The sequence below is a fragment of the Stegodyphus dumicola genome, chromosome 10, assembly GCF_044657685.1.
Source record: "Stegodyphus dumicola isolate Sdum_Otavi_A_Nest chromosome 10, ASM4465768v1".
Taxonomy (NCBI): Eukaryota; Metazoa; Arthropoda; class Arachnida; order Araneae; family Eresidae; genus Stegodyphus; species Stegodyphus dumicola.
Window position 1 is genome coordinate 182,293,418 of NC_140777.1, and position 17,092 is coordinate 182,310,509.

Consider the following 17,092-nt stretch of genomic DNA (forward strand, 5'->3'; position numbering starts at 1 on the left):
TTTCTAATTTTGTTTTCTCAAGAGACTACATATATTCTTTAACAATCTCTCCAAATTGATATTTTTGGTTAATGCATCTTTTTGGAAAAAAATCTTTGCAGTCACTTTTGAAAGTTCCATTATCCCTTAACCCTTTCTCAAAGTATCGACATTATAACACTCCTGTGGAAAACTAGCCAAGAGTCTGGTAAAATTCAAAAACAAATTTCCTCCTGCACTTGAGAAAGTGATGCAATCATAATAGCAGCTGCAATGAAACTTTTAAATACAGTCAAAAGTCGTTAATTCGAACACCCATAATCCGAAATGATATATAATCCGGACCTCAAAGCTACAAACTTTCTGCGCATGCGTCGCTTTGATGCATGCGCGTAAGATCTTTACGGTTGCGAATATGCGTGTGCGCAAAATATGTTTACAAATGCACATTTAATGTATAACGGACGGTATAAGCTAAGCTAAAATTATCTAATTCAGTTAATGTTGCAGATTGCGTTGTTCCTTAATCTTCCAATTGGATTCGGCTTATTTTTTTTGCAAACTGTTAGAGCAATTTTATAAAAGTAAGATTGAACTTTCAATTATGTCAAATAGAATTTCTGATATATATTTACTAATATGTTAAGGTTCTACAAAGCAAAAGTATGTTTCAAAGTCCATTAAACAAAAAGTGGAATTGCTGCAAAAAACGGATAAAGGCATATCCTTTGTTTATCTAAACTTTTGTTTGTTTATCTTTAACGTTGCGGCGCACAATGAATTGGAAGTTGATCTGTCAGCACTATCCTTATCTTCAGGGGAGATGCTTTTATTTTATTTGGCTTATAATTCCTTACTAAATGTAGTATTTCATCTCGATGTACTCCGTCTTTGATATGATTTAAATCAAATTCCTCATCATTATAATTCGCATCTGATAGCAAAGAAAGTAACAGAGGTTATTGAAAACGAAAAAATTTTGATTGACAAATTAGTCGGTATTCTCAACACAGCAATTATAGGACTTGAACAGCAGAACTTTGTAACTGAACAAGAAATTATGCCTGTTTATAGAATTAAAGAGAATGTATTATCACATAAAAAACGAAACAACTTAAACAACTTACATTGAAAGAAATGTTTAATAAAGTAAACAAATAAATATTAAGCTTTTTTTTGTAAATTTTGATACCCTTTAGATCATAATTGTTCTTTATTTCATAAATTACGGTTTCATATTTTTAATTTTATAATTTCTGCATGCCATCTTACGAGATTTAAACTGGTGATCTATAATCTGGAATCGCCGAAGTCCCGACGAGTCTGGATTAACGACTTTTGACTCTACCTACTTTTCTAAGGAAATAAGTATCTCATATTTTAGGTCTAACTAACATGCTGAATAGTGATTACTGGAGAAATCAAACAACAGGAATCAACATAATGTTTGAAAATTTTGCAGAACTAGTTTCAATGGTTTAAATACAGAACCACTTTCTTCAGCTGCCTAAGTGCAAATGTGCGAGAGAATATGGTGATAAGACAAGAATGACTGTAAAAAAGTCAAACTGCTGGTGCTATCTATTGATGAAGCAAGAAAAGTAAAACATAATTTCCTTTTAGTCTGAGGGTAAAGATGAATTGAAATTAGGGTCAATAACTAGAACAGAAAGATTTTTTTGAATGAGAAATACCTCTAGAAAATCTTGGCCAACACAAGATTTCAGTGTTTCCTTTTTCTTAATATGCCTCATGTTCTTTAACGCAAAATTTTAAAGCTCTCTTAGTTTGACCAACATAAAATAAACCACATGGGCAAGAAATCCTGTAAATACCCCAAAAATTCCTATCCAGAATGGGGTCCTTAGATATGGAACTAGGAATTTTACTAATAGAAGAAAAAAAAAAGACCTGAAAGTCAAATTTCTGTAGAATATTCAGAAGCGTTATGTACATTTGCGTTTTCGGCAAGCAGCACAGTTCAGCGCCATTTATAGACAAGCATGATGTAACAACACACTCATAACCATCTGCACTTTTGTTTGATGTAGCTCTGATTGATTACTGACAAGTCACATTTTCTTTTTATGAACAAAGGATACAAATTAACTGTTATTGATGTACTTTTTCAAAGCATTTTGAAAAAAAAAAATTATTAAAATTTGGAATCTGCCTTCTACAGAACAGAAAGCAGTGGATTATTTTCAATGTTATGGGATCATAACATCAAAAACAAATGTGTATTAATGGACTCAATATGGATAGTTGTATATGGCCAACAAACAATATTAGATTGGAACAATTACCAGCAAGAGGTATGTGTTCATAATGTTCTAAACACAGCTTCTGGTAAAATTAAAAAGCCCAACAAAACAATAGAAATAAATTAAAAAAATAAAAACTTTTTCTGAAGTGCAAAAACAATGTGGGTTGAATATTGGCTGTTGATTAAATACAGAGGTGTCAGTATTTTAGAATCCCACAGATCTCCGTTTTAGTAGTCTATATTATTTTAATTATGATTTTGCATTCTTAAGGAAAAAATTTAGTGCCCTTTACTAAGATGCTTTACTTCTGCCAGAAAGTAAAGCAAAATTAAATGACAGCATTGTTAATCATAATTTTAAGAGCCTATGTTTCAACTAATGACTGTTAAACCAGAGCCTTTTAATATCATTTTGTACATATACTTAGTTTTGGTTTAATTCTGCTATTTTTAAATTTTTGTTAATATGAAATGATGGACATGGAACATATTACTATTTAAAAAAAAAAAAAAAAAAAAAAAAAGAGAGAGAGAGAAAGGTTTCAGATTTTAAATTACGTCCAAAGGAGCATTTAAAAAAAAATTTTTGTGTTATTTTTATTTATTAAATATCACATTCTTTGTACTTAAACCATAAAATTCAGTTCAACAGCAATATCACAAAATTATTTTAAAATGAGCATATCTTTAGAATTTCCGATACACAGTCTCGCGCACTGGAGATAAATTTTTTTCTTTTTTCCCATATAGTCTTGCCATTGCTCGCTTTGAAATCATTGTGTTTGTTAATCAAAAGTTCGTTGGAGTGTTACAAAATATGAAATCAATAATAAAACAAATTTCAAATTAGGACTTCTACAAGCTCATATTCTATAGAAGATTACATTACTCAAATTTTGATGGCTCTAGGTACTGTTGTTTTATACAATGCAAGAAACATACAAACATTTATGCAGATTCTTCATTATTTAATTTCTTTAAATATAATATAGGGCGATAATATTTGGTGGCAACAATTTGAAAAGTGAAAGAATGTTTATCGTGAATCGACACAAAATGCCAAAACGAAATTTATAGTTCTTCTGGACAAACTGCCCCTTTGGATTAAAAAAACTAACATGATTAAATTTATTGATAATGGAAGATGATGAAGTGAGTAATGAATGTAGACAAAGAATGATTGATGAAGAAACTATAAATCCCTTCAAGATTAAATTGAAATAGATATCCAAGTAAAACCAAACAGCATTGGAAAAAAATGCTTTCCAGAAAACACTCTATCATTCAGAGAAACCAAATAATGAAGTTGTTAAGGGTGTAGAATGCATACATATTGGAAGGTTTCATATTCCCAAATAATAACACCTGCTTCAAAACAAAAATAAAAATAATAAAGAAAAAGCAAACAAATAAAAAAAAGATTGACTAGATTTTAGTAATTAAATTAATGTTTAATGAATACTTATATCTGACATACATCTAACTACAATTTTAAATATTATTTTCCATACATTTTTGGCCACATGGATGTTTATCTATTAAAAGGCTTTTTATTTAATCAGCCCAAAAGTCCAGTTTGATATATTGTTTAAACAGTAGACTAATAAAACAAAATCTGGGGCATACCAAGTTCTTGAGTGATTTTCTTTTTTAAAAATTCCATTTTGGAAGCTTCACCATGTACTAAGAGAACTTTGGATGGTTCACAGTGCTGGATAAGTTGCATTATTCCTTTAGCATCTGCATGGGCACTGAAAGACATGTATTGAACAGACATCTTGACCTCGACCTGAAAATGTTACATGGACAAATTTATAAATAAATACAAAACAAGTTATTTTCATTGCATGAACTGGATCAACTTCTGACCATACCTTCTTAAGAATAAAAACATGGAAATTGTTTTGTTTCTCCTGTGATATGATATTGCTCCAACTACAAAGAAAAACTTTGAGATATTTTAATAAATATTAACTTTTTATATCAAATGTTTAACTTCTACAGATATTCAGGCTATTTTCTTCCATTCAAACAAAGTTTTTAAAATGACCCATTACAACATTTTGCTTTATTAAATTCAGTCCTGTCAAAAAATTCTATAACAACATCTTTAAAATCTCACATAAGATAGCTGTTCACAATTTTTATTCCAAAATATGTATCTGTAAGACAAAACATGAACACAGCGAGAAATATTATTAAATGTCATCTTTAATTTATAAACTATTATGATATGGTTATGTACTTTTGCATTTTACGTTGCTTATGTAGCTTTGTTTAAGTACAATTTGTGTCTACATAAATGTGCAAAAATCACTTCCCTGAAAAAAAAAAAAAAAAAAAAAGAAAGAAAGAAAAAGATTGGTGGTGGGAGGAAAACTGCATCTGCAATGCTCTAGTTTTTAAAAATCTGTTTCACAAGGAATAAGAGTTTAACTCCTAATCAAAGGTTTTAACACAGAATGCAAAAGTTCTGTTTCACAAGGAATAAGAATTTAACTGCTAATCAAAGGTTTTAACACAGAATGCAAAAGTTCTGTTTCACAAGGAATAACAATTTAACTGCTAATCAAAGGTTTTAATACAGAATGTTTCTTTAATTACTTATAGAAATTTAGAGTGCCACTTGGCAATAAGAATTAAAAATGATCATGTTATGATTTTGTAAAACTAATTTATTTCTTATTGCTTACATTACATTTGAGAGGAACTAAAAATAGTTGGAATTATTTTTAAGGATGAGATATTAAAATATTAGGGCTTAAACAACCAATGAATTTAATTTTCTTTATTATACAAATAGGTTATGCATAGTTTTCAGAAAACTTTTTACAAAGGATAATTAGTATGGATACAAACTATCAAAAGAGTAAACTAATACATGTATGGGGGAAAAATTCTAAGACAATATAACACTATATTATACAATACTTATGAAAATAATAATTAAACCTTATAAGGTATTTCTCCCGCCTTCCTAGCATAGTGGTTCTGCACGCTGGGCCGGTATTCCAGAGGTCCGTGGTTCGATTCCCAGCGAAGGCGATTGCTCATTTTTCATCTTGCCTGCTCCCAAAAAATACCTAATGTTTCTACAGTGGCGCCCGAACTAAAAGCGTGTTGGATGATGATTCTCCTTACCCGGAATTTGGCGACTGGGTCCCCTTAAATCCCCAGTTGCCCTTTAAGAGGGGCTGTATATAAGGTAATTCTCCCACCTTCGTGGTTAGTGGTTCTGCATGCTGGGCCGGTATTCCAGAGGTCCGTGGTTTGATTCCCGGCGAAGACGATTGCTCATTTTTCATCTTGCCTGCTCCCCAAAAATACCTAATGTTTCTACAACCTAAATGTCCATGCATTTTAATACCTTATATACCTAAGGATAAATACCTTATATACTCACTAAAACACATATTTTTCAGAGCAAATATTCAGAGTTATATTTCATGCTGGTTGATTTCTGTATTCTTTATTACGCTTTTGAATACCATGTTAGTAACGTTAAAATGATACAAAATAGTATTTTTTTAATTGAATGTATTTTTGTTTCCTTTTAATAGTAACCAATATGAAACTATAAAACATATATACATAAGTGAATATTAACTAATTTAGAAAGATTTTAAATTAAATTTCATCTCATTAACTTATACTCTTCTTTTATTTCCTATATGGATATCAATTAAAAAATACAAAACTATTTGTGCATAAAGAACAAAAGCATGCTGAAGCAGTCTTTAACTAATGCATCTTAGTTTTCAGAATTAATAAATGTGCCCATGTATGTATATTTGAATAAATACATACATATTATAAGAGATAATTATACATAAATACATAAGATTCGTATATGTTTATATATAATTGAAAGTACTACTTACAATTTGGCGATTTTCAAATTCTATTTTCTTTGCTCCACTTATTACTTTATGACCGACTGTACCAGCAACACAATACCCAGGCATTATTAGCTATGTATATAAAGCACAGAAAAAAGACCAGTGGTTAGTTTTCCTCCTCATACATTGTAATAAATTATTTTCTAAAATTGAAAAATGTGATTTAGTACAAGGAAGAATGACATTAAAATTCAATTACGACATTGCAATACAAAATTCAGAACATAATTTATTATATATTACCTGAAAACCATTTTACATATTATAAGCTTATAGATCACACATTTCTTTTACAACTTTCTTTACATTTTTCAATCCTCTGCTTTATATGTACAGTAATTTATTACTTTATTGTTGTAAACAAACAATATCAGGGACTTATGAGAAATAGCTACAGATTTAATAAGAATAAAACTGAGGGATTCTGTAGTTTAATTCTCATTAAATATAGCACATTACAAATAATTTTAAGCCACTTTTTTCACATATAGGTGGGCATGTCATGAAAAAGAACTAATTTACTTTAATATTACAACAACATTTTTTAAAACAGCTTGAAAATAGAGGGGGAACAACTGAAGTCTACAGAAAAAATTGAAATATAGTAAATATAAAATTTCATTTTTCAGAGTTTCAGTGTATAACAACACAGGATAAAACAATAAAAAAAGGTTAGGGAAAGAAAAAAAAAATCTGATGTGTACACCACATGACCTCCTTGTATGGAATATTAAATTATATGCAATTTTCCCGCATTTTATTTAAACATATTGAAGTAACAATTAACAAATTTTGAACTAAATCTACTTCGTCGATAGCGCTTAAACTACAATAGAATAAATGCACTCTTTAAAGTTCAGTATATTTATTTACCATAGCATCATTTTGGCATTATGTTCACTTAACAGCATTAACATTCATTTTAAAACTCAGAGTGCACAAAACTGATATCGTCTGAAGAATAACCATAAGTTCTATTCAAATACTATAATAAATCAAAAATGATATATAAAAGAAATTAAACAAATAATAATAAAAAAAAGTTTTTGCAGATGATTCAGTGCCGCTTATTTAATGCGTATGCGCTACTAATTAATTCAGTTAAAAAAAACAACATTTTTTTACAATTAAAGTTACAGTTTCTATGTAAAAATAAGCTAAAAACTTAAATGTTAATTCCATAATGAATTAAGCATAATTTAATTTGGAATAATAAAAGAAGACGTTACTTTGTTGTTGAGAAGCTTAGTTTCTCTACATTGGCAACAAATCCACTATTCTGGTACGTTTAAATGTAAACAAACATGGGCACCATAGTAATCAGATATTAGGCTTAGCCACACTTGAAAAACTTTTAAATTGTTGATAATTCCACAATTATTGCATGTAGGTTAACCAAAGGCATAAAAACCTTAACCGGAAGATAAGAACAACATAATTCAATCATTTTTTAAGCAAAAAATGCACAATTTACAAATATATAAGAATAAAGAAACTGCGATCACTGAGCCGAGCAACAGAGTGGATATAAATATACATCTATTTATATACTTTTATATAAAGTATATAAATACTGATTAGTAGTGTAAATAAAAATATACTTTGCAACCAAAATACCAGGTGCACACAGAGTCATAGCTAGGGTTTTCAGCGCCCAGGGACAACTGAAGATTTTGCGCTCCCTTCTGCTTGCCAAGGATGGAAAACATTTAATTCTAAAATGTCGTAACATCAGTTTGGCGCCCTTTGGATCCTGCACCCGGGGACAGATGCCCCCCTCTAGCTACGTCCTGGGTGCACATCTACATGTTATAGCAGTCTTATATACAAAATTTCAACGTTCTGAGGTTACTCGTTTTTGAGGTATGGGAGATATATACGTACACGAAAAATTCTCTTCAGAATTTATCTTAAATCAGTTTTATAATTTTTTTGGGAAAAAGAGTTTACATACAGATTTCATGCAAAAACATCGTTAAATTGCATTCAATAGCGGTTAAAATGGATATTTTTGTTGAAATATGATGGCTGAATGTTTTTGCGATTACAATACTTCCTTTTTACTTTGTACAAGGAGGTAAAAAGGACAAGGAAGTTCTGTTATAAGCACAGAGTTCAGAAATGTATGGATGGATGTATGTATTCATGTATGCATGCATATATGTACTTATACACATAAACACATTTCTGAACCCAGCCCCGAAAACAGAACAGTACAAAAAAAAAAAAAAAAAAAAAAAAAAAAAAAAAAAGCAACATACGAAAATGAATCCCAAACCAGTTTGGCAACAACACTATATGGATAGTACGATGCCTATGTGTATATAACAGTGAAAAAGATGCTTGTGTCAACATTCTAACTGAGAATGGTTACCATACTCTGCCTGATTAGCATTAAAAAATAGAGATACTGCGATTATACTGTGTTTATATTCTGGGTCAATACTGATACTGCCTTGGCAGTATTTCCCAGAGTTTGGTCATGAAAGTCTACATGAAAAGACATTTCTCTGAACATGTATTTTTAGTGCTTGTGCCTGTTCCTCTGCACAAGGAGATATATCTCCAGCATGTCAGATACATGTATGTGGCCCCTGCACTGGGAGTCATAATTGTTGCACATGAAGGGATACGTTGTCACCGAAGATATATTTGGTGACAGCCAATGAAACTGCATACAGAAATCATGTACTGAAATGCAACAGATACTAAATTTTATTACATAAGAATGTTATGTTTTCTTACGAAATATATTTCTTATTTCTTTATTCATATTTATATTTCTATATTCTGAAAAGTCTGGCAAACAAGAAAAGCTTAATTTATTGCCTGTTTCAATTTGACTACATTTCAGATTTTTTATTGTTAATGATTTTACAACTTTTTGACTATGTGTAACTAGCTCGAATGCTCGGAGCCAGTGTTTAAATTTTCTGTGAACCAGCAGAACATGCATTTGAATACAACTGAGCTATTTTTAAAATTTTAAATGCTGAAAATAAGTGTTCATTTCTGTAATTGCATAATTAACAGAGTTGTATGTAACATATAATAATTTTACATTAGTTTATTATTATAATTATACTTAAAACTTTACATCAATTGATCTTTTACATAATTTTATATTAATTATATAATTATAAGATTTTTATGTTATGTATAAAGTGATAAAGCTTGTTTTTGCTTTTTTATGTATTTAAAAAGATACTTTATTACGAATTTACTTAACAGCAATGTGTGTTATACATGAAGTATTCCATTTATTTTCTTCTTTTATGTAACAATTAGATATGTGTGTGTGCATGTATTATATTTCACAATTAATTGCTTTCTTTTCACATTTCAGTAAATTTTAAATTAAAAAAAAATTACATTTTTTATCTAGTTTCCTGGTATTTTTAATCACCGTTACTTTTCAGCAACTTCTTTTTTCCTATTAAACAGATTGTGGACATGCCCATTCCTCTAATTATATTTTTAATAAACTGCCTGTTTGTTTTATTAGCGAAAAAAGTTCTCTTTAGCATTATTAGCATACCTGCAATCAATTTTATGGGAGGGGCTGATAATATTTTTGTTTTATCATTTTTTTACTAGCTGTGCTTATGAGGTGTCTGCTGAAAATATCGTGGAAAAAACAAGGCAAGGTGAAAACGTCATAGTACAAAACATCATGGGAGAAAAGAAAGCAAAGAGAAAACATCATGGTACAAAATATTGTGGTTGAAAATAAAGCAGTTTAAAAGCACTGTCGTAAAAAATATTGTGGCAAAAAATAAGGTACCTACAAATCATCACATGAGAATAACATCGCACACATGCATTTTCAGATTTTAAAAATAAGTGCATTTTCACATAATGCAAGGATTTGGGAAGGAAAGAGGGTTATTTTTACTTCTATATTTCTTATTTTTGAACGAAATAATAACTTTTTGCTGAAAAAGTAAGAAGGAAACTTAAGCATTTGAAAACTAGAAATGAAAAGAAAATTAATGCAGCTTATAGCACTTAATTTTGAATTTACATAGTTAATTAACAAAGGTTATTAATAACTCAATCTTTTTTATAAATTTTTACTTATAATTTTTCATGGAAAAATACAGTCTAAAAATGTTTATAAAAAGGAAGATAAATAACTGCATGAGGTTAACTTTACACAAATTGCTTAATTATCAAATTATTTTCATTGTAATTATTACATTTGTTAATCGGCTATTGTTTTAGTGAAAATCATAGTTTGTTTTGTTTCCGTTTATTCTTAAAGTGTCATTAACACTTTCATTCTCTTTCTAGCATTTACAACTTTTAAAACTTGACACATGAGTGCAATATTGTTGTCATGCGATGATTTGTAGGTACTTAATTCTTAGCCCAATATTTTTGACGATGATGTTTTAAACTGCAAAGTTTTTGAACTGTTTTATTTTTACCACAATATTTTGTACCATGATGTTTTAGAACAGCAATATTTTCTCTTTGCTATCTTTTCTCGCATGGTGTTTTGTGCTACGCCGCCTTTGCCTTGTATTGTTTTCTGTGCGATGTTTTCAGCAGTAATCGTTTATGAATTGATTCAAAGAATTGGTTCAGTTTACTGATTGAATGAAAGGTTATTTGCTAAAACAAAGTAAAAACTTCTTTAATGTTATCCTACTGAGAATTTTTGCCTGAATTGCACCAGTGTAGGAAAGTGTAGAAAGAAAGGAATATTTCTCCTTCCATATTTTGAGCAAGTTTAATTTATATAATTTCTCAATTTTTTGAATACTTCTTTTATTTCAGAATTTTTTGATAATTCTATTCAGAAAAGAGGTTTTACATAATCTCATATACTCAGCTGAAAGAAATCAGTCCAAGGAGTTAGTTGATTGGAATGATCTTAGTGTTTGTTTGATTCTTTCCGCTCTTCTCTCCAGGATCGCATGTTCTTCTCGATTTTCTCCCTGTTCCCAGTCTTATTCATTAAAATTATTGCTAGTGAGTCATAAAAAAAGAACTGATTTTGATCAGTAGCGAAGAGTTCTGATCCGATTCCACAAAAGAGCTGTTTCGCTCATGTCTATTTTTTGCTTGGATATTTTGCCGTAACAATATCCTTATTTTGTATTGAAATTTTTAAAAGCATTCTTATTCAAGGAAATATGACATCTCACTAACATACAAGGTCTGTCTCGAAAGTAAAGCACCTCATTTTCTTCTGCCACGACTATCTGTCGCACAGAAACTGCCATTTGCACGGAAGGGTGGGTGGAGTCTTGGAAACACAGCGTAACCAGCCCCATTCGGTTCTGAGCTCCTGGAGAGTCACGCTGCCTGTTTCAGGGAACCCTTGTGTGAGTGCTTGGTTGAAATCAAGAAGGAAAAAAAACTCTTGGGAAGCGATAAGCAAAGTTTTGTTTCAAACTTGAGAAAATTCCATTGGAGACATCTGCATTGCTTCAGTCCTGATTTGTCCGTATCTGACTTCTTTTTGTTCTCAAAGATTAAAAAATCCCTCAAAGGACAGCATTTGGAGACCCTGAAGAACAAATATCAAGGCAGCTACAATGAGGTTACTAAAGAATATTACAGTAACAGACTTCCAGGAGATATATAAAGCATAGAAATTGTGTTGGAACAAGTTGGAGGGATGTATTTCGAAGAATACTGAGTAATTTTACGAAGTGTTATTTACGAAATTTCTTTAAAAAAAAATAGGTGCATTACTTTTGGGACAGACCTTGTATATCTTTGCAAATTTCTGTACTCTACTGTTAATTTATTGAAAATTGCATAACATATTTTAAACAGACTTACTGCTTTTAAACCAAACAATACACTACATTTACTTGTGAACTCAAAGGACCTGTTAATCACTTAGGCCTATGGTTCCGAAATCATGCTAGAAGACCTTATAATCTTATTGATCAGAAGAAGAGGTGAAAATCTGTAGCGTCTACTATATGCATGGATGATCAGTTATATCATTCAAATGTGTGCTAATTTCTTATATTAAGAAAACCTTTGCATGTGCCTACCACATTGGTTGATGAAATATAGTAAACCAATTAGAGCAGGAATTCCCAATGAGGTTGGTATTGACCCTCTGGGAGCCAATGAAATTCTGAAGGGGGTTAATGAGGATTGAGAGGTTGACAACTGAATAAGCATTAGCAATCGATTGACATAGCTAAGATTTCACTCATTACAAAAAAGTTAATGAAACTTCCCCAACAATTAATTGTTTATTTAATGCAAAGCTATGTAATGAAGGAAGATTATTTTTGGTTTTTGTTCGAAAACTGATTTGATACTGAATAGAAAACAATTGTGTACTTTGATAGCTTAATGCAACTGTCTGTTATTGAAAAGGATTGTATTTCCTCAATAGATATAAAGCTATATATGGGCTCCTTGAAAATTTAAAAGAATTTAATGTTCGGTTCCAATACAGTATAAATTTGAATTGGCACCATTGCTCATACAGCTGCTGAATAATGATATATCCGATCTTGATATTATTTGATGCCAGAAGAGTTGATTACATTAAAGGAGAAAGTTCCAGCTGAAGGCTTATTCCAAACACATGGGTAAGCTATGTTTCGGGATTTAAAAGTCCTCTGATGCAAACAGAAAGTAATTTCAGTTTGCACAAATAGACAGAATTATGTTCATTTTGTTATTTTTCTATCAATTTTATAATTTTCCCTCCCTTTTGAGATTTGGCAACTGACACTTTTAGGTTGCTCTTGAAACAAATTGTTTCCTTTTTGTTTGCAACTGTTTGTTTAAGGTAAACTTTAACATTTTAACAAAAATAAACATTTTCAACATATTTTACTTTTGTATTTGCATAAAAGCAAGAAAGCAGCTGAAGCTCATTAAGAGATATATGAAATTTATGGTGTTGATAGCTTAACAGAAAGCACTTGTCAGAATAGGTTTAAAAAATTCCATTCTGGATATTTTTTTACTTGAAGATGACCAATGTTCTAGCCCCTTCTGAAGTTGATGATGACAAAATTAAAGCCAAAACTGGATTGAGTGATCATATAACTGTGCGAGAGATTGCACAAACATCAAATGTATCACACAAAACAAATGGAAATCTTAAGTTGGCTTGGACTCATTAAGAAGCTTAATATTTTAATTCTGCATGAATTGAAAGAAATTCATTTTACATAACGAATCAATATTTGCAATACACATTTCAAATATAATGCAATTGACCCCTTTTTTAAACAAATTATCACTGGTGATGAAAAATAGATTGGCTACAATAACAATAAAAAAAGACCATGGTCCAAACACAATAAATCAGGCAAATCGTATTGTAAGGATTGTACGTTTTACTAACATTTATTTTATTTTAAATCTTTACTATCACTTCTTATTTTCTACTTCCGGCCAGAATTAAAAGCTTTAACTTATTTATGCAAATTTGTCTCGCTAACGCCAAGTACTCAAGTTGTGGTTTTCTGCCAAGCAAGAAAGAGGAAGTAGTTATTGGAAGCAGGCCACTTGCCATTGTCGTTTTACGAGTTTTCACTCGGTTGTTGGTTGCCTTCAAGGCCAGAGGTTTAGTCCTCTTGATAATTGCAAAACATATCATAGTTTTAGCAGCTCGGCGTACTACATATGGAATTTGTTAAATAACGGCCAATCTTAATGCTAAGCACTTGTATACTAATACAAAGTTAGTTTTAATTAGAGTTTTAGTTAGTAGTTTTTATATTCTTACGTTCAGACCACAAGTGGTTGGTTTCTGTATTCCGAAGTTCTGGAAATACCTGTAAAGATAGAAAAATAAAGTATTTCATATACCCTTCCTGCTTGTATTGTCTACTTCACAATTTTCTTGAACATAGCTTGAGTAAGCTCTCTGTTCCGAGTCAGGACAATTCATGTTTCCAAAGCAAGTCAAGAGGAATACAAGTTCTGATAGTGGCGCCCGACGAAGAAGAATAGCCATCGCCGAGTTTCAAGAAGAACCTGAGGTGCCTGCAGAAGCGGCTCAGAATCCAGAAATGCCAGCTGCCACCCTGGAAGGATTTGGTTACATCGTCCAGACCATGCATGCATCGATGAAACCAGAAGCAACCTTCGATGCAAACTCACCGGTAACCAGTTTTTTTGGAAAATTTGGATGACCACTTCATGCTGTATCCAGTCCATGAGTTCCAGAAAGTCATCTTAGCTACCAGCGCTTTGAGGGGCCAAGCGCTTAATTGGTTCAAATGTATAGGAAGAAACCTTTTGGGTCAACCGGGAAGTCCCACCTAAATTTAAGACTGCCTTAATAAAAGTCTTCCCTGTCGTAAGAAATCGTGCAAAATTAAAAGCGGAACTCTTCAGCATATACCAGCAACGAATTGAAAATCTTTCAAGCTTTATTTTAAGAAAAATTCACGTCTTTAAACTCTTGTATGGAAGCCGTCCGGATCCTGAGATAATCCAAGTAATTTTGCCTAGGTTACTTCCCCAAGTACAAGACTTATTTTCTACTTCTTATTTTCTACTTCTGGCCAGAATTAAAAGCTTTAACTTATTTATGCAAATTTGTCTGGCGAACGCCAAGTATACTTAAGTTGTGGCTTTTTGCCAAGCGAGAGAGAGGAAGGAGTTAGTCGAAGCAGGCCGCTTGCCTTAGAAGTTTTACTCGGTTGCTGGTTGCCTTCCAGGCCAGAAGTTTAATCCTCTTGATAATTTTAAATGTATTGTAGTGTTAACAGTTCTCTGTACTACATACGGCTTCCTGTTAATATACGGCCAATCTTCCACGTAGGCCCTTGTTTATTATTCCAAAGTTAAGTTAGAGTTTAGTTAAATATTTTTATATTCTTACGTTCAGACCACAAGTAGTTGGTCTCTGTATTCCGAAGTACGGAAATTATTGTAAAGAGTGAAAAATAAAGGGTTTCGTATACCCTTCCTGTATATCTTGTCTACTTCCCGCATTTATTGAACATAGCTTTAGTAAGCTCCCTGTTCCGAGTCAGGGTCTTTGCATGTTCCCAAAGAAAGTAAGGCGGAACACTGAACCTGATAGTGGTGCCCAACGAAGAAGAATATCCATGGCCGAGTTTCAAGAAGAACCTGTGCTGCCTGCAGAAGCGGCCCAGAATCCAGAAATGCCAGCTGCCGCCCTGGAAGGATTTGGTTACATCGTCCAGACCATGCGTGCTTCGATGAAACCAGAAGCAACATTTAATGGAAACTCACCGGTTACCAGTTTTTTGGAAAAACTAGATGACCACTTCATGCTCTACCCCGTGCACGAGTTTCAGAAAGTTACCTTAGTTACCGGCACTTTGAGGGGCCAAGCGCTTAATTGGTTCAAATGTATAGGCAGAAGTCTCTTGGGTCAAGCAGGAAGTCCCACCTATACTTACGAAAATTTCAAGACTGCCCTAGTAAAAGCCTTCCCTGTCGTAAGGGATCATGCGAAATTAGAAGCGGAACTTTTCAGCATATATCAGCAAAGAATCGAAAATCTTTCCACCTTTATTTTAAGAAAAATTCACGTCTTCAAACTCTTGTATGGAAACCGTCCGGATCCTGAGATAATTCAAGTGATTTTGCCGAGGTTACTTCCCCAAGTACAAGACTTTATTGAATTAAAGAATCCGACTACACTGGAAAAGTTATTTGAGCTAGCAATCCAGTTTGAAAGTAGAAGAACGGCGGACATTGAAAGAAGACGCCAATATCAAAAACGAAACCAATTTGGTGCGCCAAGACCACAGCAAAGGCAAGAACACGGATACGGAAGAAAATCGAATCAGTGGGCAAGGAAACCTGAGTATCCAAAAACAACCGGCGAACGTCGACAGTTCAATAGTAAGCCAGAAAAAAATCTGAAGGCCAGCGGAAAAAGAAGGAAGGCATGGAAAGGAAGAAAGAAGATTTAAACTAAAACGGATTTCTGCTGACGGGAGGGTGCGGAAATCCGAAGGCCAAGAAAACCCCTCTTCCTTCAAGTTAAATACAGTTATTGTGAAAAATTTGATTCTTCCAAAGATTGAAGTTTTGGTAAACAATATCCCAGCCACCGCACTCCTGGATACAGGCACGCAGTGTTCCTGTGTGGCAGAAGATTTTTTTAGGAAGTACTTCCGTAAATACAGAATATATAATTTGGATAATACGACAGTGTTAGCTGCGCAAGGAGAAAAATGCAAATGCATAGGTAAACTACCACTTTATATTTGCATTAAGGATGAGCAAGTAAAGATCATGTTTTTTATCGTAAAAAATCTACAAGCACATGTTATTTTAGAAATAGATTTTCTTTTAGAGGCAGAAGCAACGCTGGATTTTAACGAAGCGTCCCTTAAGCTGATCATGAAACCAGTTCTGGAAGAAAATAGAGAACCACCCACGTTAAATCTCAACCACCTGCCTACGGAAGAGCAACAAAAAATTCACCAAGTGGTAAGTGAATTTGCTTTGTTATTTAGTGATATTCCTGGATTTACTCAAGTTACTAACCATAGTATTGACACAGGAGATTCACTGCTAGTTCACCACAAGCCGTATCGGTACGATAAGAATAAAGAAAAAATTATAGAGTGGCACATTAGAGATATGTTACGTAAAAAGATCATAACGCCCATCTCAAGTAGTTATGATAGCCCGGTTGTGTTATGTAAGAAAAATAATGACTATCCAGTAACACATCTGAAAAGGTGGCGTTTTGAAATTTACTATCGTAAATTAAACTCCATGACTAAATATCTGGTATATCCGTTACCTATTATTGAAGAAATTTTAAGGAACATAACTTCTACGAAATACATGACTACGTTAGACTTAACGACTGGTTATTTTCAAATAGGCGTTAAACCAGAAGATGTGCTTAAGACTGCTTTTATAACCAAGTCTGGCACTTATGCATTCTTGCGTATGCCGTTTGGCCTTTCAGGGGCACCGGCAACATTTCAGCGATGTATGGACATTGTGCTAAGGC

The 17,092-nt window shown here is 32.3% G+C and overlaps 1 protein-coding gene across 5 annotated transcripts in view; it reads right to left on the reverse strand.

Moving 5' to 3' along the window:
- Nucleotides 1-17,092, reverse strand: part of IntS11 (integrator complex subunit 11) — a 91,682-nt gene that overhangs the window by 19,360 nt on the left and 55,230 nt on the right. For all 5 annotated transcript variants that reach the window (XM_085825969.1, XM_085825968.1, XM_085825970.1 and 2 more), the window contains 2 exons: nt 6,127-6,216; nt 3,872-4,034 (listed from right to left, as the gene is read on the reverse strand). In XM_085825969.1, the coding sequence (XP_085682095.1) occupies nt 3,872-4,034; nt 6,127-6,216 (253 nt within the window). The remainder of the gene's footprint in view (nt 1-3,871; nt 4,035-6,126; nt 6,217-17,092) is intronic.